This window comes from Coloeus monedula, assembly GCF_965178545.1.
Source record: "Coloeus monedula genome assembly, chromosome: 8".
Taxonomy (NCBI): Eukaryota; Metazoa; Chordata; class Aves; order Passeriformes; family Corvidae; genus Coloeus; species Coloeus monedula.
The window spans coordinates 20366055-20380768 of record NC_138788.1 but is presented as its reverse complement, the minus strand read 5'-3'; the positions used below and the strand labels follow the sequence as shown (position 1 = coordinate 20380768).

Here is a 14714-nt window from a genome sequence, read left to right as displayed (position 1 = left end):
GTGCTGCTTCTTAAGAGGAGAAGATTTCCCTGCCAACAATAGGCAAAGCTTTCCCTGCCTGATACATCAAACACTTCTCTCCACATTAAGAGCCTTCCAGAGCTCTGAATTCTGCTTCCTCTAATACCTAAACATCATTATGTCTTTGTTCTTTTTGGGGTATTAAAATAATTTCACTATTGTTTAGGAAAACTGAACAAAACACAAAAGCCCTTTTTACTGACCGTATATCATTGACCATATAATACCATTGTCACATCATGTGATTTTGGAAGGAATGTGAAAGGCTTTTTAGAGTTCTGCCACAAAATTCTAAGAGAACCTGCAGACCACTGCATTTCACTCAGTCAACTTCTAATTAATAAGTTATATACTTAAGGAATGGTCTTAGCTAATTGTGTAGCATTATACATAGTGAAGTATTTTTCTGAGTGAAAAATGAATGAGCTGCCCTACAATAAGTAGTAACCAGAAATTTGGACTGAAGCCCAAATTTAATAATAATTTATGTTTCATTAACTTCCCTGGAGTTTTAAGCTTTCTTATCCCTGCTACTGACTTTATTATTAAAAATAAAGAATCAGGCAAAATTATTTTAATATACATAGACGTAATCCTAAAGGGAGTTAGTAATTTCTTTTACCATAGAACAAAAAGAATAGATATGCTCCTGGTGCTCTATATACCCTTTTGTACATTTCCTGTGTATTTCCTACAACAAAACACAAGCACAGGTCACAATAGTTCCTTTGTACAGATATCACTAATTCCATAAGAAACCATTATTTGGTTTCTTTTTCACATATATGCTGTTATTAAGGGTATGTGACTCTATTTATATCACAATGATTTTAGTAGGAAACTTAGATCTGCAGTTTAAAATCCTGAATGCATTGCTCTAACTATAAGGAGACTTCCTCCATGTCCTGGCTTGCAAAGCTTTGACTTAAGCTATTTCAGAAGAAGAAGGGGGGAAAAAAAAAAAAAAAAAAAAAAAAAAAAGACTCTACTTGGCAAGAGCTTTAATTAGCAGAAATTTCCACGCTAGGAATATTATTCTGCATGAGCAGAAATTGCATAGCTCTTGCCTCTAGAAGCCTTAGAGATGCCATTGATTGGCCATATTCAGAACAGGGGAATTATGTGACCCAGTGCTAATTTGAATTCCTTTACCAAACACATTTTTATTTCATCATCTCAGCTGCATAAAAGAGTCAAAGTACCAGAGCTTTAATGACTTTGAATTCCTGCTGTTCTGCAATAAAATAAGGCAAGAAATATTAGCCATCCCTGGTTGATTCTTTAATTCTTTCCCAACAATGTCAAAGTATCAGTGTCCTACAGGTTTTAGTGCAGGTTAAAGACTGATACAAAGTGTATGCCTGAATAGAAGTTTGGAGTGAGTTAAGGAGAGGGAGAACATTTTAATGGGACATTGGTCCAAAATAGCCCAGCTTGTTTCTACCTCCTGCTGCCTCTTCCTCCTTTTCACAGGACCTTGATTGTATAGAAACAGTACAGACAAAAACCACAAACAACAAAAGGTTCGCTCACACCCCCAGTGGAGGTCATGAGCATGCTACCATGGAGAAAAAAAAAAAAGCATCAAAGGATAGTTTGGCTTACTTATATGCAAAGATTAATTAATAGGAGGTTTGATACTTTAGCAATGTACATTTGGGCAAATTTGTATTTGCAAATTGTTTGTTTCACACATTCAAAGGGCACAGAGCAATGAGGCCTGGTGCTAATTTTAAAAACGAATCAAACCTTTCTTTGCCATGATCCAAAAACTACAAACTTGTGGCTCAGAGGCTTTCAATAGTATCTGCTCAGATTTGACACTCCAAGGTTAAAAAGAAAAGGCACAAAAGAGTTGTGTCATACACAGCAACAGTAGCTTTTTCCAACAATTTTTCAATTATTGCATTGTATACTCTCCAAGAAAAGTAACTGTCTTGGCTACTTGAGAAAAAGCTTTTAAAAGGAGGCAGAATTAACAAGTTCCTTTAAAATATACCCCTCTCCTTATAGGTTGTCTTTAAAACTGCTATTCATTACACCAGCATTTATACCCGCTGGATGACTATGATTCAGAACTACCTGTGTCACATGATGAATAAGTGCAACATGCACCATTCACTTTTAAATCAACCCCCTCCGACCTAAGCCATGTAAATCCTTCAGAAATTCACACCAGTATTCTCCTCCTTCAAATCACACATAGAAATAGTCCAATGATGAAAGTTTACCCATGCACAGCCCCTTTAACCCCTACCATTTAAGTATCTGCTTGGAATTATCAGTGACCCTTGTTACACTCTCGGCTAGTTCACACTGGGTCTTCTAGAGTACGGACCCACGGGGACTTCTCTTTTCTCCGGGGTCCTTGAAATAAACACTATTCACAGCGCTGCCTTTACAAGACAGCACTGTCAGCTCTGCCGACCGAAACAGCAAAGACTCTTCCACTTTCGGCACGTATGTGCGCACCCTTTCCTTGTCATGCTGTCCCTGCCATCCACTCACCCTTTCGTCCTCTCACCGCCTGCCCGCCCTGCTTGGTATCTATGGCTTCTATCTTTCAGAAATTATTTTCAAGCCCCCTCGCCTCCCGGCTGGCGCAGGCAGCCAAGGTGCCGTCCTGCCGCAGCAGCGCTCGATGCCGCAGCGGCGGCGGTGACATGTGTCTCTCATCAGCGGCTGGGTGCTAATTAATTTAGATCCTTTTCCCGCTACGCTTTAAGGAGCGTTGGAGAAATGCAGCGTCCACTCCCGCAGTCCCCCCGCACCCGGACCCCTGGAGCTGCTCCCGCTCCGCCGCCCCTGGCCCGCATCTCCTCGCCCCCGGGCCCGGGGATTGGCCCGGCGGAGACGGCATCAGCGGCCGGGGGGGGCCGCCCCCACCCTCCCTCCTCCTCTCTGGCCCCGCCGCCCCCTCGCCCCGGTGCGGCAGGGCCAACCGGGAGACCCAGACGCAGGCAGCGACCGAGCCGCCGCCGCTCCGCGCCCGGCCACCCGCCCGCAGCATCCCCCGATGGCCGCCCGCCTGACCTGCTGCCTCCTGCTGTGGGCCCTGGGCCATGGGGGCTGCCGCTCGCCCGAGGGGGAGGGCGCCGGCAGCCCGCCCGCCTGCCCCGTCCAGCCGCCGGCCGACCCGGACTCGTCCGCCCCCGGCCGCGACCCCCGCGGCGGCTCTTCGCCGCCCCCTGGGCTGGGCAGCATCGCTCAGGACATGGTAGCTGTCCACATGCTTAAGCTCTACGAGAAGTACAACCGGGAGGGGAGCCGACCAGGCGACGGCAACACGGTCCGCAGCTTCAAAGCCAGACCGGGTAAGACGGGCCGGGCGCGGGGGGCACCGCTGGAGCCCCCTCGCTCCTCTTTCGCTTTAAAGTGACGGGTTTGCGTCGAGGTTGTCCTTGACTGCGGGGGGTGTCACTCTGGGTGAATGCTGAGGGGTTCCTTGCTACCTACACGGCCAGGGTGTCGCCCCTGGCTTTGCGGACGGCTTCCCACCTTCCCTGGCTCCCTTCCCTTCCCGGAGAGTATCTCCCCTGGGAAAGCCTCCGTTGCTGTGGATGCAAACCAGCGGCAAAAGGAGCGCCGTTCCCAGCGCACATCGCACTGGGCCAAAAGGTCTTTTCAGAAATACTTGGAGCATAAGCCTAGTAGCGAGTGCTCCAGCCACTGGTCCTCTCCTCCGGCTCTCCTCGCAGCCTCAGAAGTTCCTGCTAGGAAGAGTGCCGCCTACAGGACCGCCTCAAATTGCTCGGCATCTTAAATTCCTTGCACTGCCCAAACCTGAGAAGACAGATATCTGACCTCCCTCTCCCCAGTTTTACTTGACTTGATTATGAGGGTGGAGAAACATATATACTGTGTCAAAACCACACTTTCATTATCCCAATATTACATGAAATAATAAAAAGGAGGTTTGCCTAGTTAATAGTCCATGCATTTGTTATCCTTTGCCAAGGAAACTCGTAACTTTTCTGGAAAACATCTTACTTCTTTGGTTAACGCTTACAGACTATAACTAAAATCTTAGTTCTTAAAATAAGAACTGTATCAGTTTCCAGAATCTAGTTGTTGCTACCTTGTCAGAAATATTCATTATTCTATTTAGACAAATCTGATGGATTGAAACTCACAAAAGCAAAGTTTTCATTAATCTGTATCTCCTACATTTAAGTCTCATGTATAGAGTACAGTGCAGCATACAGTGGTTTAGGGAATGCTTACTACAATACTGCACAATAATTAATATTCTCTTGTTCACCCCAACTTAATTTCTATCCTATGTCCACTGTAATATTAAAAAGTAATCATATTCAAAGAGGGGGAGACTCCATGGAAGAGTAAGTGACTAATGAAATGTCTAAAAATCTAGGGGTTATGATGTAAAGCAATTGCAGACATTTGGGAGAAAAATAAATTGTCATGCTCTAGATCATTAGCTAGCAGTTGCTATAATAGGGGTTAGGAAGGAACTTCCACTGTGGATGGTTTTCCACGACCTCCTGTTAACATTTTTATTTTTCTGTGAACTGAGCAGCTAACACTGGCACTCACCCAAATAAGGTCCTGGACCACAAGGATTTGGGGACAAGGCAAGAATTGCACTATATTCTTTTTGTTAATTTTTCATATAATCTGATGAACATACTACTTGCATCAAAGTAATCCAAGTTGTAATTCTGTTTCAAAACACTAAAATAGCAGCATTTTTTACCCACAGGTAGACTGTGCTGACCAAATACAAATAGATATTATTTCGCTCTTTTGTCTGATCATGAAACCAAGGCAGAGAGGCCTGAAAGTAACTCGGCTTTCCCTGCAATGGAAATAAGGCATATCTATGTCCAAAACTCCTGTCTCCTGTGTCTTGTCTATGTACTTTCTCTACTGGACCCCATCTTTCCCAAATAACATGGCATGAAAGCAGAAGCTCCTCTGTACTGTTCCTTTGAACTGCATTCATCAAGCTAGTGATAAACACTCTAAAATGTACCATAGAATGATGCAAGATGAGGGAAGAGAGAAGAACCTTATCTGCCACCATGTTTATCTTCCTGAGAAATTCTAATATTTCCTTCTGAAAGAAAAAATTGGCATGTTTTTCTAACAAGACGTGGAACATTCATCTTTATAAAATATGGATAATAATTGTAGTCCTATTTAAATATGCAAAACAGACTACACACACAATAATTTTCTTTATCCCAAGCAATGGACTTACTTCTGTTTTTTTATCACATACCTTTCAGAAAATCTGTAACTGTCTGTTCCTGTGGTGCTGTTTAAAACTGTTTGTTAGGTGACACTCAAGCATCAGGGTTACTTACAGTTGTCAAGATGAGGGCTCCAGAGGTACAAAATGTTGGTCCAGACCTTTGTCCTTTGTCATATGCATTATTGAGTTCTCCTCAACTACCCAGCTGTATTGCCATTCTACCTGTTCCTTAAAGGGTAGGTTGCGGTAGGTGGGGTTGACTGAGCTATGGAATGTGTAATGTTTTTCCATATTCAGTGTGAGGCACTTGAAATATACGTGCATGTGCTATTTGCATGTAGCCAAATACAACTCTTTTTTTTGTGCCTCTAGCAGTACTTGCCCCTTCAGAAAGAGTACTTCACAAACATCTGATCACCTCCTCTCAGCTCACCTCTACATGTGTTCACAAGAGCTCATTATTTTTTTGGTAAGAAGATGAGAGAAAGTCTAAGAACTGATTTCTCAGGTTTCTTATTTCTTTAGGTGCTTTCCAGTTTACAGTGAACTTTGTAGCTTTAGAAAACAGCACTAAGTGTCTGAAGTTAGTCAGGTCATAAATGGTTTGTGACCAAATGTGAAATATTAAGCTATTGTCCAACTTCACCTAAATTGCTCAGATTGAGGGGAATTAATCTTCATGGCAGCAATTTACTGTCTAAGCCATGAAATTTCCCCATAAATTTACTCTTGCAGCTCAGACTCGTTCCCTGAACATCAATGATGCATCCTCTGTGCTAAACAAAGCAAAGACCTTAATGAATAGTAGAAAATAGCAGCCATTTAATTAAGATTGTATCATAATGCATATGTGCAAGAAAACCAAATCAAGACTGACAATGCATGGTTGACAGGTTGGTAAAAGCCTGAGCGAACTTATGCAATATGGAAATATGACTGTGCTCCATCCAAAATTCAAATCTTCTGAATTCCTAACAAGTCTGTACTTCCAAGCCTCTGGCTTGTCAGTAGCTGCAGATTCATAGATTCTTATTCTGTTCTACACAGAATTTTGACTTTTGAAGGGTTTGTTTCATCCTAGAATACAGAATTATTTTAGATTAATTCAGCTTCCCTTTCTCTGATCTATCATTACAGTTACCTTCCCTTCTGAAACCCTGAAACACTGGTGTTTGAAATGTCTTTATCCCAACAATGCTCATGCTTCATAGCAGTAACTACAAAGCTGATGGTGCTCAGAGCATTCTACTACTAAAAGAAATATTAAAAAATAACTGTACACAGCTCAGGTGGAGAGAACCAGTAGATAGACTTCTTTTAAGAAACATGCCTTCTGAAATGAACATACATTAACAAAGCCTGGTGTTCTAAAGGAAGTATTGTAATTAATCTCTTCCTTGGCCATAGCCTTGTGAAATTTCTGTGCTTCAAAGACTTGAATAAAATCTAAACCCTTAAGTTTTTTCATAGTATGAGCACCTATACCTATGACTAGTGTTGATTAAAAGTTTACTAATCAGAATCCTGTCCTGAACTGACAGAAACAAACAGGTTCCTATCACATCAGTACAAGCTATTCCACTTCACTATATCAGGAACAAAATACAGGTGGTGTAGATGGAAATTGCATACTCAAGCATTTGTATTCTCAGACTGCCTGTGTGGGTTTGGGATTAATGATCATTAATCAGCTAATCTGCTGTTCTTTCAGTCCAAATCACGGTTCTATCCAGCGTGAACTGGGAGATAGCAACCACCAATTTAGTAAGATGTAGCACTATTCCTTTCCCTCTTTCAAATGAAACTGTGCTTTAAAGGAAGAATGTTCCAACAGGTGGCAGTTAACAGTACTGCCTTTCTGTTATTGCCAAAATTTCTGTGGCTCGTCATCCATAGTGCACTGAAAAAAAACCCTAAGTGTTTCTGGGAAGCCTGGCTGTTGCATTTTTTGGGTTTTGTTTGGTTTGGAGTGGTTTTTTTCTTCCTTCTGCCAGAGAATTTTCAGGTATGTCAAACAGGACTGCCAGAGGGTTGGTCCACTTGGGTTAATTAAAGATACAGATTTACCCACTGTAATCCTTTGATGCGTTCTAAGTACTGGTGTGAGCTTGGGAGAACAGGAATCTCTTCTTGGTTCTGCCACCACAGTCCCATATACTGTTGAGCTAGTAAAAAAAAAAAAAAAGGCAACCTTTCACAATGATAGGCTATTAAGGCATTGTCTTTTTATGCTGGGGTGGGATTAGATTTTAACTAAGAGAGGTTCTACTGTCTAAATAAACATGAAGTAAGCAGTTATTAGTGTAAAATTGTTTGTCTTCCTCGAAAGGAGGGTAAAGATGTAAGCTGAGCACAAGCTGTTTAACTAGCTAAAAAGAAGCTGTTTCAAATGGAGTTTGAATTTCAAGAGTCAGCTCCTATTCAATAGCATTTGTCACTAACTTCACACAGATTTAAACACAAGCATTAGAGACCAAGTGGGTTTCACAGTGCTTTAAACAAAGCTCCTACATGATGTGTAGTGGAAAGAAGGATTGCTCACAAGAGTAATGACCCCCAAAATATGTCACACTGCTTACTGCGAGCCCCCTTGTGAAATGTCTCTTGTGCACTATTTGCAGATGATGAGCTGTTGCCCACAGAGTTAGCACCCAGACATTTTTAAGGAATCTGCAGTCAGCTTTAGATTAGACAATCTTGAATATTAAGTGCAAACCTGGTTTCTGCTAGTACTGGTTTCAGCAAGGTATTTCTCTGAGCTCTACCACAGCTAAATTTGACAGCGTCTCTGAGCCTGAATTTGTTATAAATGAAATATAATCAAGGATTGCTTTTCTTTCCTGCTTAGAATGAAAGGCAGTCTGGAACTAAAAATCTCTGGAAAAAATTTTATCCCTCGTATGTACAAAAGATGCCCAGTGTGTTGGACACTCTCAATGTTATTGTAATACTGCTATTAATGAGTTACATTTTTTTCCTCCCCTTATTCACCATGTTTTAAGCTGAAGTGATAAGCTCACTATACTAAATTATTTGATGTAACTGAAACATAAAATTTGTTAATTCACTTAAATTGAAATAAGAGTTGACTACCATTTTTGGTCTCAGATATACATCCATGTTTTCCTTGCTGTCTTGCAGAATTCTTGGCCCAGAAGCCCTTGTACTGCTTTAATCTGACATCCATGCAGGATTCAGAAATGATCCTTGCTGCCACTTTTCACTTCTATGCTGACAAACGCCCTCGGCACCGGGAAGTGTTTTGTAAACGATCCAAGAACTCATCCTGTCGCCTCCTTCACCTGCCTCCAGCCCTACGGCTCAACCTGGTTTTCCAAAGCATTCACCAGAATTCTGCTTATGGACTAGTGAAAGGGAACATCACTGTGCTTCTTCAAAGGCGAGGGGCTTGGCATGCAAAGGACATTTCACACATCGTAAAAGAATCGAAACGAGCTGGAGAGCTCATTCTCTGTGCTGAGCTTGATTCTGGGGAGAAACACCAGGGCTTCCCTGAACAGGTTGCCAGCCATTTACCTTATATACTAGTTTATGCCAATGATCTTGCAATCTCTGAACCTAACAGTGTGGCAGGCACCCTACAGCGTTATGATCCATTCCCTCCCAATGACGGGGACCCAAATCTATCCCCTAATGCTTCTACTGATACTCGAGTTAGGAGGGATACGTACCTCGCTAGCTCTATTCAGAACAACGAGTTGCCAGAAGTAGATTATAACAACAATAAATACAACAAACACGACATATGGGAGAATGCCTACAGATCCTTGAAACCAAAAGCCTCACGCAAAGATCGGAGGAGAAAAGGGCAAGAAAATACAGAAACACTTAAAACGTCTCAGGTGCTAAATTTTGATGAGAAAACAATGAAGAAAGCAAGGCGAAAACAATGGAATGAGCCAAGGATTTGTTCAAGAAGATACATGAAAGTTGACTTTGCTGATATTGGCTGGAATGAATGGATCATATCTCCCAAATCATTTGATGCCTACTACTGTGCAGGTGCATGTGAATTTCCAATGCCCAAGGTAGTATGACTTTTTATTCTTGTCAGCTTGCAAACAGTAAGCCTACTGTTCTGCTTATCCAACTACTTCTTTAGTTAGATTTTCCTTTAGTTTGTTACCTTTTTCATTGCGTTTTGTTGCCTTGTTCAACCTAAAGAATTTAAGCAATTTTGTTTCCATCAACTTAGTCATCAGAGTGCAAAAAGATTCCAAGTTTTTTTAAATGCTATCTGAAGAATAAGAAAAATATCTCAGGTTTATCTGATAATTTCTCATCTTATATCTTGACACCATAGCATAAAGACTTCTGTAGCTTATGAAAATACGGTTATACACACTAAATCATCAAAACACTCTATTGTAGTAGCAGAAGTATGAAGTATTATATGCTAATATTAAAACAAGCTACTCTATTAGCGTATTTCTGGATTCCACTTGTAATACCTTAGAAGAAAAATGAAGAGTAGTTACACTCAGGTATTTTTAACTTTAGAAAACTGCTTGTTCTTTATGAAAACAATAATACTGATTAAGATGATATTTGTGTATCAAAATTCTAAATATGTTAGATAATCCTGCTGCAACAAAGAAGTTAATTTACCTTATGTTGCTAGAAATGCCACAAAACTGCCTCTAGCACCCTAAAGCAAGCGTACCAAATTCCTTCTGTAGAAGCAGTGTGAAGTTTGCTAGTGGAGAGGCAAACATTTGTTTCACTCCCACTCTGCTCTGTGGCAAGAAGTAGAAATGTTGGCAATCCTATGTTGGACAAGAATTATCAGAATTTTATAAGGTTTTCAAGTAATGGCAGAGGGGAGGATCTGAAGTACTGCATAACCTGCATATTTAGAAACTGTAATTATTTTGCAGTTCTACCTACAAATTGCTTGATTATTTGTTCAAGTGACATTTTTGCATGGGTCATTTGGCACATAAATAAAGGCTAGTGTTTTACAGCAGAGGATTGCAAGGCTCTGAAACAGGAATGTGCCCTACTTTACATCCAGAGAAATTGATGTATGTTTGTGTTGAAACAAGTAGTATAATTTCAGGAAGAGTAGATATGTAGGCTAGTTTTAAGTCCAGGAACAGTGGAACTTCATGGTAGGGTGTACAAATCTGACCACATGTTCTTGTGTAGGTGGTCAGTGCTGAACCATGCATACATAAATTGATACATGGTCTGGCAAAATTAAAGCTTGCACAGACTCACATACAACTTTGTTTTTGTAATACAAATTGATCATGCACCATAATCAGCATTTACCTTACCCAAAACAAAAGACAGCCTGGGAATATGGGTCTTTTGCCATAGACTCACAGTCTAATGCACCATTCATACACAATGATGTAAACTCAAAAAAAAATCCCAACCAAACAACAACCACACCCTCCAAAAAAGATGTATTTAAGGCATCTGGCTTCTTGTGAGCAAAACAGCATTACACAAAAGCTGGCAGGGCCAGAAGAGAGAGGATCTGTTTCTAGCTTGAATAATTAAATAAGCTTATATTGCTTACTTACTTAACATCTTATCTAGAAATATAAGCAAATACTTGTTAAATAATAAAGATTCCCTTTCACTAGTGTCTTGATACCCAAAAACCAAAATAAGGAAAAAAAAAACCCCAACTGAAAAAAAAAAACAAACAGAGAAACTAAATCACAGATACATAGACTTGGGAATTTTGGGTTTAATACACATTCATTGATTGGGTTTGCTTTGGAAGAGGTCTAGTCCTTGTTAGCTCCGTATTTTTAAGAAGGGAAAAAAAGAAGCAGATTTACAGGTGTAACTTTTTTTAATGACTGTTTCAAAAGGAAGAGAGAGAGGACACCAGCATGAATGAAGATTCAGTTCAGAGTGTAAGAATTGCTCAATATTATTGAGGGAGAAATTTGTTCTTTCATATATGCTCTAAGCCAGGAAAGTATCAAAGGCCAGATTAAAGACTCATAAGGACTTGGTCTACACAGTCAGCCTATGATGGACAAGAGACACCTTATTTCCAAAGTACTCTTTTAGAACTGTGGAGATAGAATTACATGCCTGGCATGTTGGGTATCATCACATCGTAGGTTTATTTTTTTTCTTCAGTGTTAGTACATCATTCTGCACATCTACTTTAATACCTGCAAGTCTTGATTTAGATAAATAATCAACAGCTTGGGTACAAATCTTCTCATAGCAAGTCCACCTATCTTACTGCTGAATTTCTTATTCCCTGAACTGTGAGGAGGAAGACTAGGTTATATGGCTGGCTGCAGTGCTGCATTTGCCAAATAAATTCCAGTCCTGCACGTGGTAGAACCTGGTCTGCTGTATATAACTTAGCAGCCAGAATTTAAAACATTAGCACTTCCTCAGTGCCATCATTACTGGGCATTCAACTAATTATTTCAAGCTTTCTGCTTTAGCACATTGGGACAAAGTCAAATGTGAAGCCTAGCCCACAATCCCTGAACACTGATGCCATGTTTCCAGATGGGCTGGAAAAATTCAGAGCCTGGCAGGGCGTAGGATTGGTGTGTTGTCTGGCCCTGCTGTGGATATAGGGCTCAGGCAGCCAGATTGCATAGAGAGTACTGCTCTACCATAAGCATTTTCCCTTCTAAGCATTTTTGTGCATGGTGTACCCACTTTCGGGCATTAGAAACATAATTTGTGTTGTTGCCTTGGGAAACAGCTGCTCAGTCTAGATAGACTTTGTTCACATCTATTTGTTCCTTGCAGATATTAGAGGCTGCACAGCTCAAAAAGATCCTTGTAGGATCTTCTGCAGGTTCATAGCCAAGAATCCTGTAAGTCAGTAACTGGCCTTGAGGGCAATGATGGCTATCCACTGCATGGGGGCAATAAATGCTGTTTCAGTAGCACATTGTGATCTGTGACTCTGTCAAATAACGACATGAAATAACACAGGTACTAAGAACAGTTCAGGAGGTTTTCATAAAGGCTAAATTAAGAACTTGATTCTAGAAGCTCTTAATTCTTTGAATTTCTAAACTCTGCAGTTGCTTAAACACACAAAAACTCCTGTCTCTCTCTTGCTGTCCATATATGCTGACATGACCAATGTGGGTAGAAACTGATTTCTACTTCACAGAGCAGCTGTGAGACTACCTCACTGCTTCTTGTGTGTGGACAGTTTTGAAATCTAAAGATAAAGGGGGGCAAGAGAGAGCAAGCCATTGCTAATTATGCTAACATATGCTAATTACAGAAACGCACTGTGCAGGACTGGTCATTTGTTGGGACTTTGCTATAGGGATACTATCTTGAAGGGTCAAGGAGAGATTTCACAGTTACTTAGTTAAGGAATATCTGAAAGCCTTAATGGTAATTAAGGTTTGATCTGATTTGCTGATATGTTACACTTAATACAAATGTTTCAAAACTGAATTATGCTAAAAACAGCTCCTTTGTTCTATCCATGGACTACATAACTTTTCATGTTGAAATGAAAAACCAATTTTTGCACATACATATATATTTGAAAAACAGAGAAGATATAGGAGATAATAATTCTTCTCACCTAAAGTATCTATTTTCATGCAGTAGTGTGCAAAGTCCCTATTTGTTGTCCCACAGATGTCATTTTCCACCTGATAAATAGCTGTGCACCAATAGTGATGAAAGATTCCATGTGCCACCTATACCAGATATGTGCAGATATGAGAAAACAAAGGAAACTGTAGCAAAAAGCTTGATAGGATTAATGCAAGTTTCCTACTGTTATTGTACTCATTTGCTGGGACAGTATTCAAGCATGACAACTGAACAGGAGTCACTGAAGCTTCAGCCTCAGTGGTGGGCTGACTACCATGCTATTGCTTCCTTATTCTCACCACCATAATGCCTAATGGCTGCCTCCTCTTCTCAAATGCTTTTCCTTGTGTTGTTAACTATGTCCAAAAATCAATAGTAGAAATTAAATTGTGGCTCAGTGCCCTGAACAGGTTATAGATGTAAAGCTGATGTAAATCCTCATTTCATACTTTTCCCAGCCTCTTGAGGCTAGCCCATGGGGAGAAAAAAAATCCTGGGGATGAAGGCAGAGGGAAGCAAAGACCACATATATGAACTATTTGTCATGCAATTATGATCAGAAGGGCTCTGTCAGGGTGCTTGATTATTCTATACTAACTCTCTCCTGTGGATGCTACTTCTGGAGTACTCTGCTCTTTCAAAAGAGAGCGACTACTCTAGGAAAAAGTAACTAATTCCAGGCTAGCGTACACGAGGAGAAATTCAGGAATTTCTGGAATGTTGGAACATTGGGATAGTTATTTTGGAAATACTTACAGTAGCAAATTTTCTAAGTCAGACGAGGTTAAAAAAACATATAACATCTAGCAGCTGAGAACTAGCTTAGGCTTCTTCTCCATGCCTCCCTCCAGCATATAGCAGATACATTCAGGGACATTTTTTCTTCAGGCCTCTGGCTGCTGGCTGTGCCACCAGTGCCCTCCTCTGGTATTTATGAAGGCAGCCTAAGGAACACAAAATATCTGTTGGATACATCCAACTCAGGAAAGCTGGAAGTGTGAGGGACTGACTGTGCTGCATAACCCTATGACTCAATCAATGACATATTTGCTTTACTGAGAAACAAAAAACTCTGTAATTGTTATCATTTTCCAAGTCCACTTAGGAACATGAGTGCTCATAAATGAATCTATAACTATTTCCTTCTCTGTTCCAGATTGTGCGGCCATCAAATCATGCTACTATTCAGAGCATCGTAAAAGCAGTAGGAATCATTCCTGGCATCCCAGAACCCTGCTGTGTTCCTGACAAAATGAGCTCACTCAGTGTCCTTTTCTTAGATGAGAACAAAAATGTTGTTTTAAAAGTATATCCCAATATGTCAGTTGAAACTTGTGCCTGCCGATAAGTTCATACAAGTACACCTTTAACAAGGCCCACAAATCCTGCCCGACTGCTCTGGGAAGTTGTAAAGGAGAAATTAATCCACTTGTGTTGATGAACCAATGCAATTCTACAATTTCTCTACAGAAAGCATACGGAGAGACTAAAACAACACATGTGCTTGCCTCGAAGGATAGGTCGTACTGTCATCATTTGTCTTTCATATTCATCTTCCAGGAGTTCAGTACTTCTACAGATACCTTCCTAACCCACCTAGCCAAGATACCTGATGTTTAGTGAGAAACTTAAGTGTGAAGTTTTCCATAATCAAAGGACTAAAATATGTTGTTATTTGTTATTTTCTGACTATTTTACCTCTTCAGTTAACCAAGAAGATGGGAAGTGAACTTGCAAAGGCAGGCTTATTTTAGAATATCACTTTTGTACACAAATCAAAAATTTTTGCCTAAAACACTCATATTCTTAATATGCATATTTATACTGAAAAATGCTGTAATAAAGGGCTTAAAATGTATATTTTCTTCAGGATGCAAGTATAGTTCACTGCATAAATTTT

At 40.5% G+C, this 14714-nt stretch overlaps 1 protein-coding gene across 1 annotated transcript; it reads left to right on the top strand.

Moving 5' to 3' along the window:
- Positions 1 to 3037: 3037 nt before the first annotated feature.
- Positions 3038 to 14162, top strand: GDF10 (growth differentiation factor 10; the record flags this gene model as incomplete). Its single annotated transcript, XM_082285653.1, has 3 exons — positions 3038 to 3335; positions 8378 to 9285; positions 13971 to 14162. 3 exons carry the CDS (start codon positions 3038 to 3040, stop codon positions 14160 to 14162), a joined length of 1398 nt encoding a protein of 465 aa, XP_082141779.1.
- Between the last annotated feature and the right edge of the window lie 552 nt (positions 14163 to 14714).